Below are 13,316 nucleotides of genomic sequence, written 5' to 3'. Positions count from 1 at the left end.
AAATCACAACAAACAGTTGCCCCAAGGCGCCTCATATTGTAATAATATAATTACGGAAAAACCCCAACGGTGAAAACGACCCCCTGTGAGCAAGCACTTGGCAACAGTGGGAAGGAAAAACTCCCTTTTAACAGGAAGAAACCTCCAGCAGAACCAGGCTCAGGGAGGGGCAGTCTTCTGCTGGGACTGGTTGGGGCTGAGGGAGAGAACCAGGAAAAAGACATGCTGTGGAGGGGAGCAGAGATCAATCACTAATGATTAAATGCAGAGTGGTGCATACAGAGCAAAAGAGAAAGAAACACTCAGTGCATCATGGGAACCCCCAGCAGTCTGCAATGACAGAATAAGAATACAATTATGTGAAGTATTTTCTGAAGAATGCATTTAACATACACTCAACAAAAATATAAACGCAACACTTTTGGTTTTGCTCCCATTTTGTATGAGATGAACTCAAAGATCTAAAACTTTTTCCACATACACAATATCACCATTTCCCTCAAATGTTCACAAACCAGTCTAAATCTGTGATAGTGAGCACTTCTCCTTTGCTGAGATAATCCATCCCACCTCACAGGTGTGCCATACCAAGATGCTGATTAGACACCATGATTAGTGCACAGGTGTGCCTTAGACTGTCCACAATAAAAGGCCACTCTGAAAGGTGCAGTTTTGTTTTATTGGGGGGGGGGGATACCAGTCAGTATCTGGTGTGACCACCATTTGCCTCATGCAGTGCAACACATCTCCTTCGCATAGAGTTGAAGAGAACACCTCTCCAACGTGCCAAACGCCAGCAAATGTGAGCATTGCCCCACTCAAGTCGGTCACGACGACGAACTGGAGGTCAGGTCGAGACCCCGATGAGGGGCGACGAGCATGCAGATGAGCTTCCCTGAGACGGTTTCTGACAGTTTGTGCAGAAATTCTTTGGCTATGCAAACCGATGTTTCAGCAGCTGTCCAAGTGGCTGGTCTCAGACGATCTTGGAGGTGAACATGCTGGATGTTGGAGGTCCTGGGCTGGTGTGGTTACACTGTGTCTGCGGATGTGAGGCTGGTTGGATGTACTGCCAAATTCTCTGAAAACGCCTTTGGAGATGGCTTATGGTAGAGACATGAACAGTCAATACACGAGCAACAGCTCTGGTTGACATTCCTGCTGTCAGCATGCCAACTGCACGCTCCCTCAAAATCTTGCGACAATCTGTGGCATTGTGCTGTGTGATAAAACTGCACCTTTCAGAGTGGCCTTTTATTGTGGGCAGTCTAAGGACACCACCTGTGCCACTAATCATGGTGTTCTAATCAGCATCTTGGTATGGCACACCTGTGAGGTGGGATGGATTATCTCAGCAAAGGAGAAGTGCTCACTATCACAGATTTAGACTGGTTTGTGAACAAATATTTGAGGGAAATGGTGATATTGTGTATGTGGAAAAAGTTTTAGATCTTTGAGTTCATCTCATACAAAATGGGAGCAAAACCAAAAGTGTTGCGTTTATATTTTTGGTGAGTATATTTGAAATACTAAAACAGCATTTTGTATTTGATGGAAAATTGTGTTTTTATGTTGCTGTTTTTACTAGAAGCAACATTTCTCTGTGATGTCTTACTCTTTTAGAGTCATTACAGTATGATCCAATGCCATATATACAATAACACAGGCAATGTGGACATATAAGCTCTAAATCAAGGGTCACCAACCCTGTTCCTGGAGGGTACCTGCCCTGCATGTTTTCTAACTAATTATACATAACTTAAGTTCTGTACTTATTTGTTTTGGTTTGTTTGCATATAATTACATGGGATATTTCTGACATCTGGTGAAAATTTCATGTCAATAGCACCTTTAGAAATATGTTTACTGAGAAAAATGATGACATGGTCAATACTTTTTTTATCCACTGTATATATGGACAAGGTCAAACTAAGCAATTTTTTATAGGTCTGAAGAGACAATGTTAGCAGGTTTATTTAATTTATAAGGGCAAAGCATTATTCTTTCTTTATTTGTTAATCTGGGATGGAAATATAGACTTTGGCAAAAATGAAACAAATCATAGAATGATTTTTTTTTAAAATGTCATTTTAGAAATCAGAATATTCATCCATTCATTTTCTATTCCCCGTCATTCCAATTAAAAGTCATGTGGAGGAGGAGGCCGATCCCAGCTGTCACTGGGTGAGAGGCATGGTACTCCCTGGGACTGGACACCAGTCTATCACAGGGCTAGGAATCAGAATATTAATCTTAGAAAATCTTTATCAGTTTTATTATTTTAAAAAAGATAATTAAAATGGTTCTACTGACATGTAGCCTGTGATGATGACTCCTAAATAATAAGGAAAGGTTACATAAAAAGTTCACACATGAAACAACCGGGTGTTATTAGGTTACTGCTTGGCTCCATCTAGTGTCGGCTCACTTTTATTTTGGGTGATTAACCTTTACTGAGTGCAGCTCTGTTGCCTCCTCTGGATCGTTCCTGGGCTTTGACTTGTGTCCTGAGAAGACATGAAACAGACGTGATGAGAATGAGGATCCTGAAATCAGAAATCAAACAATCAATTTTGGATATTATAACATTATCTAATACATTTACAACCCCTGGACAGTGTGATGCAATGCTGCATTCAAAGGTCACCTGCACACACCCAAATATCTGTCCTCAGGTCACTGATCTGCACTCTTAAATTTCTCTGTCACTCCCACATATACTGTGGTTCTTTGTTGTTGTTTTTTTTTAATCCCCGTCTCTGTGAAGGAACATTCATGAACTGTTCCCTGCTCGGTGGACTGAGTGGCGATGACAGAAATGTTGTCACAAACTGAAATACATTCCCAGAATTCCTCTGAAAATCACAAAAAAGGGGTGTGAAACTGCCCTGATTTTATTTGTGATATGAAGCGTCTGTGCATCAAAAATGTTTCAGAATGCGGTGCTGCAGTGTTTTATTTGGGGGATGAATGGATCTGATTTGGCGCAGTGCTTGTTGCTGCTAACAGCTTTCAGAAATAATAAGAAAATCACTTTGTACAGTCACTGAGAGAAGTTTGAATTTATACATATATATATATATTAATATTTTAAAAATTAACACAATTTCTTAACACAACAGTAATTGCAGTGGATCATTCAGATGTCCAAAATGGGGTTAAAAACAAAATAAAAACAAGATTGTGACAAGTTAAATGAAAAACCAACTAGGGCTGCAGTTATAGATTATTTTAGTAATCGAATATTCTATCGATTATTCTGGCGATTAATCGAGTAATTGGATAAAAAGTACTTTTGCGTTTTAAAACATTAACAGTCCAGGGCTCTCCCTAAGTAATGGCACAATGTCACTGTGTCATCATGGAGATTGTCAAATATAGTGTATCCCTTTCTGTTTTCCTGGGTAATTATTTATTTTTCACTTCTTTACCAGTTTTAATTGATCTTTCCTGGTGTCAGGAGTGTAATATTCCCTATGAATATGTCAGAATAATAATCACTGTAATATTTGTGTTATAGGCCTTGAGCTAGATTGCCAATCTGTCACGTGGTTTGTCACGCTTTACAGTACGTGACGTTAGCTCCTGCCTGTACACTGTGGTCATTACGCTACCTGCTTAGTAAAGAGTCGGTCTCACAGTGATCTCTCGTCGTACAGACTTTTTGTACACACCGTACACTTACGTACCATAACATGGTGTCAGAGTAAACGGTAAATTGACAGAATATGGACGCCTCAGAAGTGCCTTTGCCCCGCATGGACTGGGATGCAAAGAACTTGCCCGAAGCATGGCGAAAGTTCAAGCTACACGTCAAGCTAATGTTTACCAGACCTCTGAAGAGGAAGGGGGAAGACGAGAAATGCAGCTACCTTCTCCTTTGGGTCGGAGAAAAGGGCAGAGACATTTATAACACCTGGACGCTAATGAAGATCGAACGTAAGACCTTAAAAGAATACTATGATCGCTATGAAGCATATGTTATGCCAAAGAGCAACGTTATCTTCGCACGCTATAAGTTCAATGAAAAAGTACAGGGACCAAACGAGCCATTTGAAACAGTTTGTAACGGACCTTAGGCTGCTTGTGAAAGACTGCAACTACACTAACAGTGAGGAAATGATAAGAGGCTGCATTGTTTTTGGGATCTGCGCTCCTAGAGTTAGGGAGAAGCTACTCGATGCCGGGTCAGATCTAACATTGGACAAGGCAATAGACACAGTCCGTTCACACGAAATGGCACAAGAACAACTGAAAACCATATCAGGCGGCAGTGAACAGTCAGTACATGCAGTTAGCCGACAGCCACTGAAAACAACACAATGGAAATCACGCCAGTTTAACAAAGGAAATGGCGGAGCTGCAGGCTTCACCAGAGCCGATGGTGACAAAAGGCACAAAAACACGTGACTTCTGTGGAAATAAAGCACATTCACCAAAGGAAAGCTGTCCAGCAAAAGGAAAGCAGTGCAAGGTATGCAGTAAATGGAACCATTTTGCAAAAGTGTGTCGAGCTAAACAAAGGAAATCAGTACATACTGTTAGTGACAATCACAATGAACCAGACAAGTACACAGATGACGAAGATCTGTTTATTGATGCAGTGACACAAAATGGAAAAAATAAAGAGCAGGTTTTTGCAGACATTCTTGTTGGTCAAAATAAATGTACAACAGTCAGATTTAAGTTGGACACTGGCGCCTCTGCTAATGTAATCCCTACAGACGTCTTCGAAAAGTTGGGGATTCAGCACACACTACAGCAGTCATCTCGCCCCTTCTATGGATATGGTGGTGAGCCGCTTGTGGTCAAAGGCAAGTGCAACATTGAATGCCAGTACAAGGACATTAAACTACAACTGGGTGTCCACATTGTCGACACTAATGCACCACCAGTGCTGGGACTTCAAGCGTGCCTCAAATTTAAACTCATTAAACTGATGATGTCTGTTTCTAACACCTCAGACATGTCTATTATGGATGAGTTTTCTGACGTATTCACAGGAATAGGACAATTTCCTGGAGAGTGCACCATCCACATCAACCCTGAGGCTGTTCCTGTCATACACCCGCCAAGACGTGTTCCCCTTGCACTACGTGACCATCTCCGGGATGAGCTGAAAAGCATGGAAAGGACAGCAGATTATTACCAAGGTCACAGAACCCACCGAATGGGTGAACTCGATGGTTGCAACTGAAAAACCACGCACGGGTAAACTCAGAGTCTGTTTGGATCCTAAAGATCTCAACAAAGTGATCAAGCGCCAACATTATCCTCTGCCGACACTTGAGGAAATCACATGCAAACTAGCAGGAGCCAGCTACTTCAGTGTAATGGATGCTAGATCTGGATACTGGGAAATTAAACTAACAGAGGAGTCCTCTAAACTGACTACGTTTAACACTGTATTCGGCAGGTACAGATTTCTACGCCTACCGTTTGGACTCAAATCATCACAGGATGAATTTCAGCGAAAAGTGGATGAGACTTATAAAGGTCTGGAGGGCGTTACTGCCATTGTTGACGACGTTCTCATTTATGGCAGAAGCAAAGAGGAGCATGACAAAAATCTTTGTGCAATGCTACAGCGCTCCAGAGAGCAAGGAGTCAAGCTAAATCCTGACAGAAGCATTATCTGCGCCACAGAAGTCAGTTATTTTGGACATTTAATCACAAAAGATGGAGTCAAACTGGATCCAGCCAAAATCAAAGCCATCAGAGACATGGAGCCACCCAAAGATAAAGGTGAGCTGGAATCCATGCTTGGCATGGCTAACTACTTGTCAAAGTTTGCCCCTATGCTGTCAGAAATCAACACCCCACTCTGCCAACTATTGAAGGAGTCAAGTGAGTTTGTGTGGGATGCACAACACGACACAGCATTCCAGAAAATGAAGGAGCTCATCACACGCGAACCTGGACCAGTTCTCGCATACTATGACCCTAGAAAGGAGCTCAGGTTACAAGTCGACGCCTCCAAACATGGGCTTGGTGCAACTTTACTGCAAGAAGGTAAACCCATTGGTTATGCTTCAAGATCACTCACTGACAGTGAAATAAACTACGCACAGATTGGAAAAAGACGTCGCAACCGTCGTGGAAAGCGACCACAAACCTCTGGAATCCATACTGCGTAAGCCACTCACTGCAGCACCCCCCAGGTTGCAAAGAATGATTCTCCAATTACAGAGATATGATGTAACGATCACCCACAAGCCTAGTAAAGACATTCCTCTTGCAGATGCACTTTCCAGAAAGTCACTACAGGACCCTGACAACAGCCTTGTAGAAGGTATGGACTTACAGGTACACACAGTATACAGCAGTTTACCAGTCAGTGACTCCAAACTGAAAGAAATCCAAATGGAGACAGGAAAAGACAAACAGCTCGCGCTTCTCAGAAACACCATCAAAGACGGTTGGCCTGAGGAGAGGAAACAGTGCCCTCAGAGCATTGTGGAGTATTGGAACTATCGAGATGAACTGTCTGAAATGAACAATATCCTTTTCAAAGGGGAAAAGATAATAGTTCCAGCTTCACTACGTAAAGAAATGTTATCACGGATCCACACAGGCCACATGGGCATGGAAAAATGTAAACAGCGAGCCCGTGATGTTTTGTTTTGGCCTGGGATGAACAAGCAAATAGAGGACCTTGTTGGAACATGCTCAGTGTGTCTGCAGCACAGGCTCTCAAACACCAAAGAACCCATGATAAGCCACCCCATCCCAGACGGGCCATGGCAAACGGTTGCCACTGATCTCTTCCTGTGGAACAACGAAAGCTACATGGTTACTGTGGATTACTACAGCAGGTACTTTGAGTTAGACAGGCTCCACAGCCCAACTGCATCTGCAGTAATACACAAACTCAAAGCAAACTTTGCCAGACACGGTATTCCACAGACTGTAATCTCTGACAATGGCCCTCAGTACAAATGCCATTCGCAAGCAAGTGGGAGTTTAAACACATAACATCAAGTCCGCACTATCCGCAGAGCAACGGTCTTGCAGAGAAAGCAGTTCACATAGCCAAGTCGCTCATGCAAAAAGCCAAAGCTGACCGCAAGGACCCATATTTGAGTCTACTTGAGTATCGCAACACACCTGTGGACAACTTCAAAATGCCTGCCCAGTTGCTGATGAGCCGTCGGCTTCACTCCATCATTCCATGCACACATCAGCAGCTTAGGCCCAAAGTTGTAAGTTGTCGTAATACCCACAACAAAAGAGACTTTTGTCAAAACCTTCAGAAAAGGTACTATAACAGATCCTCCAAACCATTGTCAACTCTACATGCAGGACAGAGTATACGTTTTCAGGAAAATGGACATTGGAAGCCAGCGGTCGTCGTCAAAGCTGCTGACACTACCCGATCTTACCACATCCAAACACCGGATGGAGCTGAGTACTGGAGAAACCGCCGTCACCTTATGGATACTAGAGAAGTGGCTTCTACTCACTCCACTGAATCACTCCAATGTTCAGCACACACCTGAGAAAGCAGAGCACACACCTCCGACACAGACTCTGCTCCACAAACTGCCACTTATTTCACCCGGTCTGGTCGCCAAGTCAAGCCTAGAGACATTTTAGATCTCTGAAGGTAATACATGCTCGCCAACTGTTTATTGCAAAAAAAAAAAAAAGCACTATATGTTCTGGTGCTATGTGTTATTAAAATGCAGTCCATGTTATAAACCTTTAAGTTTGTAAAGGCTGTAATTCTGCTAAACGTTACATGCAGGTTTTGTTTTATTTATATGAGCCGCACTAATTGAAATTGTGAGCAGTTTTTTTTTTTCTTTTGTCTACCTATTTATTTGTGTGGATTAAGCTATGGCTATATCTTTTCAAAAGAAGGGGGATGTAATATCCCCTACGAATATGTCAGAATAATAATCACTCTAATATTTGTGTTACATCCTTGAGCTAGATTGGCCAAATCTGTCACGTGGTTTGTCACGCTTTACAGTACGTGATGTTAGCTCCCCCTGCCTGTACACTGTGTTCATTACGCTACCTGCTTAGTAAAGAGTCGGTCTCAAAAGTGATCTCTCGTTGTACAGACTTTTTGTACACACCGTACACTTACATACCATAACATGGAGCTCAGACAAAGTCTTGACATTTTGCTGAAATGGCGATGGGTTGTGGCTTTCTGTTTTTTTGTTTCCCCAACTTGAAAATTTAACCATTTTTATTTATTCATGTATTTATTAAGGTGGCGGACTGGGTCCCTGTATGAATTTCTTTTTAACACTCTCTCTGCGATTCAACCAATGCATTTCATTTTCAGCTGGAGGCTGAACATGCAGCCTCGCAGTCACTGATTTTTTCTTATTATTATTTTGAGTTCCCGCGTTTGTGAAGCATTGTGTATTGCCAAAAAAAGCGAAAATTAAAAAGCGAAACACTCATTGCGAGTCTAACCAAACACAGAAGAAAGAGTGGACTTCTTCCAGACACTGTGGCCGGGACGGAGCTGTGTGAGGGCAGTGCTGAGGCGCTCACACCGGGCAGAGAGAGGCAGCAGTCTGCCGCCTGCACGGAGAGCGGCCAGCGGACGAAACTGTGCTTTCAATAAAAAACAAACAAACACACTGCTTTGCTTTAAATGCACAGTAAGCTATTTCAGATGATCAGCGTGGACCGTCTTTTCCTAAAAGGCTTTATTTCACTCTGTTCGTCGCGTGAAAAGCTGTAGCTTTTGTGGTCTTTTGATTAGTGCTTGCTCTACTTCTTCTTCTGTTTGTTTTTCTGGGGACATTACACTGCCACACACAAGCCTGGCATATGTACTACAACGTTAAACGAAGCTTAACTTAGCTTAAGTATTTAGCCATAAAAAAAAGAAAAAAAATTGCTGCTGTTGTTAGCAAATATTAGGAAAGACAGTGATCCTAACTACTAAACCTTGTGTTTATTTAGCTCGAAAGAGCCCAGCAAGTCAACTTTTGTGGCATTTGATGGTTTTGCTTACAAATTGCAGGTAGCAGCTGATACTGCAGCTAACTAGTATTAATGTAAACAGTGAGTGCGTGCTAACTCTGGCTAAGAGACGATCCGGATGGTACATGACGCGTTCTTGTCGACAACGGCAGAAAATCACCAAAAACAACAAACAAGTAGACTTTTTCATTCATACGAGGTCTGTTAGAAAAGTATCCAACCTTTTTATTTTTTTCAAAAACCTGATGGATTTGAATCATGTGTGCTTGCATGAGCCAACCTTGAACCTTCGTGTGCATGCTTGATTTTTTCACGCCTGTCGGTTGCGTCATTTGCTTGTAAGCAGCCTTTGTGTGAGGATGGGTGGAGTCTCTCGTGTTTTTTTCTTTGCAAGGAATGGCGAAACGATTGGAGCAGTGCGACTGCATCAAATTTTGCCAGAAACTGGGCGACAGCCAGGTGGAAACCATTCGGATTATTCAGACAGCTTTCAGTGACGATGCTATGGGCATCACACAGATTAAGGAGTGGTACAACCGGTTTAAAGATGGCCGCACAATGGTGGAGAGTGAGCCGCGCTCCAGTCGGCCATCAACATGCTGAAATGACCAGATCATTTCCAAAGTAAACACTGTGGTGATGTGGGACCGTCATGTGACTACCCAAGAAATTGCGGAATAGGTGGATATCAGCACTTTTTCGGCACATTCCACTGTGACAGAAGATTTGGCCATGAAAAGAGCGGCAGCGAAATTCATCATTACGAAGCTGATGGCGCAGCAAAAGCGCCACCGTGTTGAAGCCTCACAGGACATGCTGTAACATGCCCAGCTCTTTCCCCATTCGGAAGATTCAGACGGCTTTCGGTGGCTTTTCAGTCGTGTGACTATCCGAGAAATTGTGGATGAGCTGGGCATGTCACAACATGTCCTGTGAGACTTCAACACGGAGGCGCTTTTACTGTGCCATCAGCTTCGTGCCAAAGCTATCGGCATGATAGCCGATACCAAATCCACATAGCAAACTACTACGAGGACCTATACTGAGCAAGAGAAGGTCAACCGGAGCATGAGGCATGGACCAATAGAATATCGGCAGAGGTTGAGATAGTTACAAACCAACTAAGACCGCAAAACATACTAAAAATAGACCTCGAAGAGATGCTGTGGGTAAAGAGGAAACTAAAACGGAAAAAGGCAATGGGACCAGACAACATACCAAACGAAATATTCATAAATGACACTATGAAAAATATACTGTACAATGCTTAACCAAACGGCACATACAAACAAAATCCCCGATGAATGGAGGAACGGCCACATTATAAGCATATATAAAGGCAAAGGAAAAAAAGACAAATGTGCCAACAAAAGGGGAATCACCCTCAGCAACAACATAGGAAAATTTTATGAAAGAATCCTACACCACAGAATAAAACCCCTGATACAAATCAGTGAACTACAGGGAGGTGGCAAGGAAACATAGGAACTGTAGACCACATTTTACTATTAAACCACCTGATTGACAACAAAAAAACGATACATAACGTTCCTGGATGTGACCAAAGCATATGATAAAGCTTGGGCAGATGCCCTGATGTACACTCTCTACAATAACGGATTAAGAGATAAAATATGGCTAAAAATAAAGGAGCTCAACGAAAACCTGAAAGCCTCAATAATGACCAGATATGGACTTACAAGACAAATACAGATCAAAGACAGCATCAGACAAGGAGGAGTTTTGTCAGTCATAATCTACGCACTATTAATAGACGAAATAGGCAAAGAGATCTGAATAACAACCTTGAAATAGAGACAGGTACAGGAGAAAAATAGGATGCCTACTATGGATGGATGACATAGCCCTCATATCAGAGACGTCCAAGGAAATGCAAACAGTGCTAAACATAACAAACAATCTAGCAAATAGGTACCACATAGAATTTGGGGAAGAAAAAAGCAAAGTTTTTGATAGGGAAAGTTATAACGATAGGGAAACCAAAAGATGATACAAATTTCTACATAGGACCCAAGAAACTGGAAAAATGTGTAAATTACAAATACCTAGGGAAAATAATCAACAATAACAACAACCAAACCGACCAAATAGAAGAAGCAAAAAAGAAAGCAGAAGGAGCCTTACAAACCATCCTACAAATAGCAGGAAGCCCGGAACTAAAAGGAATAGAAATGAGAGTTATCTGGCAACTAGTGGAATCATGCATAATCCCAACAATTGTGTACGCAGGAGAATCAGTGGCAACAACAAAAAAGGAGGGAAAAATGAGGAACCAAATCTTGGACAATACGTATATTAAAACCGCTCCTAATACTACCAACAACAACACCGAGAGAAATCATGTATGCGGAAACAGGGCTCTGGGATATAGACCATATAATACAAAAAAACAAGGTCAACTTCCAAAAAAGGATAATACAGTAGGATCAGACCTAATGAAAAGTATAATCAACAACAACAGCAAACCATGGAAAAGGGAAGTCAACAAGATTAGGGAAAAACTGCAAAAAAATGGCTCAAACAAGCAAAGGAGATATAAAAAGGAAAATAGGTGAACAGCTAATGAAGAATATCAAAGAACAAGGGGAGATCAAATCAAAGGTAAAACACTACATTGAAAACGTAAAAATGTTGGAAATAGGAAAAAGGAAACCCTACCTGGATAAACTAAACAGGATGGAAGCACACAGCATCATGATGGCAAGAACAAGAACGCTGGCAGTAAAATGCAACTATAGAAATAAATATGCCAATGTATCCTGTAGGTACTGCAATGCTGAGGAGGAAACTCAAAAACATATACTAGAAGAATGCTAGCAAATCAATAGGCAAGAGTACCCGAAAGTAACAACTGAGGATATCTTTGAAGAGGATACAACCAAACTAAGAGAAACCGTGAAAGCTCTTACACGGATCAAGGAAAATCTAAAATACTAATGTGCTGCTCCCCCCTCAAAATGGTAGGGTAGCACCCAGCAGACCTGGGAACGCACACGAGACGAGACGAGAAGCTTTGAGGCACAGAATTTGCCTCAAACATTTTTTGTAATCAAATTATTCGAATTACTTGACTAATCGTTTCAGCCCTAAAACCAACAGTAAGGTGTCGGTCCATTACGTGCATCCAGAACAGCTTCAGTGTCATTTGGTTTTGGTTCTACACGTTTGTGGAACTCTGCTGGAGGATTCGAGTGCCATTCTTCCCAAAGTTATTTCTTCATTTAATGTTTTGACCATGATGTTGGAGCACGCCTTCCAACACGTCTGTCCAAAAATCCCCCACAGGTGTTGATCTACTGACCCTCCTGCCCAGTGGGCAATGGATGACATTAGTTATTTCTCTCCACTCATTTATTCAGGAAAAAAATAAAAAAAAATAAAAATCAGTTCTGCATCTTGCTTTTGGTTTGACTTTCTGAGGTGCTGACAAAAGAAAGCCGAAAGTCTAAGTTTAAAAAGTTAATTTGTGTTGCTCAGTGTTAAAAATCTTAAGGTGGAAATAAATTTTATTTATTTCTGTTGTTCCAGAAAGCGCCTTAGTCAGTCCTAAATTTCACTGATCTCTGCTTTGTTGATGTGGTTGCAAAAATCTCCAGTATGCAAGAGTGACAAATTACAGTACAAACCTGATAACAATCTTAACCCCACAGGGGATGAGGGCTCACTGAACGCTTTAATGCAATCTGCTTTAATGCTGTAATGACTCTCGTTTATAAGACCCTTATTGGATTGGTTCTGACCTATTTATCCAGTTTACTTCAGAGATCCGAAGGCCGTTATGCTCTGTGCTCGAATGACATGTTATGCTTTCGCGTACCTCGTGTCCGCACTGAAGTGGGAAAGAAAGCTTTTAGTTTTTCTGCTGCGAGTGCAGATGTCCCCCCGCTCCCCACCAAACAGAAGGAAAAGCAGAATGTTTTTATTTTACACCACAGTGCCATTATCTCTATGCATTCAAGCTCTCTTCCATTACCTTTCATCTTCAGGTACACCAGCATCCCCACAAGTGCAAGAAGCAGCACTGCGACTACCACCACGATAATCCACCAATGAGACGCCTTCTCTGAATGACTCTGCTGAACTGCATGCAGGTAACAAACAAAACGTCACTACAACAAAATGTGTTCGTATGAATCTGAGATTTTTACTGCATGCTTTTTCTTCCATTCTCTTTGGTAATACTGGAGCAAATGCTGAACTCTTCTTACCCAAAACCAGTCAACTGCATTTTAGGTATTTTTGAAACTAACAATTTGAAGTAAAGGTGAAGGATGGGTGATGAACAGTGAATCGGTAATATCATTAGCTTCAACAAGATCAAAAAATCTAATTCCGGTTACTTC

General features: G+C 41.9%; 1 protein-coding gene across 1 annotated transcript in view; it reads right to left on the bottom strand.

Annotated features, from left to right (window-relative positions):
* The window catches only part of LOC117508137, a 49,342-nt gene that overhangs the window by 3,195 nt on the left and 32,831 nt on the right, over positions 1–13,316 (bottom strand). The window contains 2 exon segments of the mRNA XM_034167801.1: positions 2,449–2,507; positions 12,947–13,054. Coding sequence (XP_034023692.1) covers positions 2,449–2,507; positions 12,947–13,054 — 167 coding nt within the window.

Source organism: Thalassophryne amazonica, chromosome 1 (genome assembly GCF_902500255.1).
Source record: "Thalassophryne amazonica chromosome 1, fThaAma1.1, whole genome shotgun sequence".
Lineage (NCBI taxonomy): Eukaryota > Metazoa > Chordata > Actinopteri > Batrachoidiformes > Batrachoididae > Thalassophryne > Thalassophryne amazonica.
The sequence above is the reverse complement of the archived record's forward strand: the minus strand, read 5'-3'. Positions and strand labels throughout refer to the sequence as shown.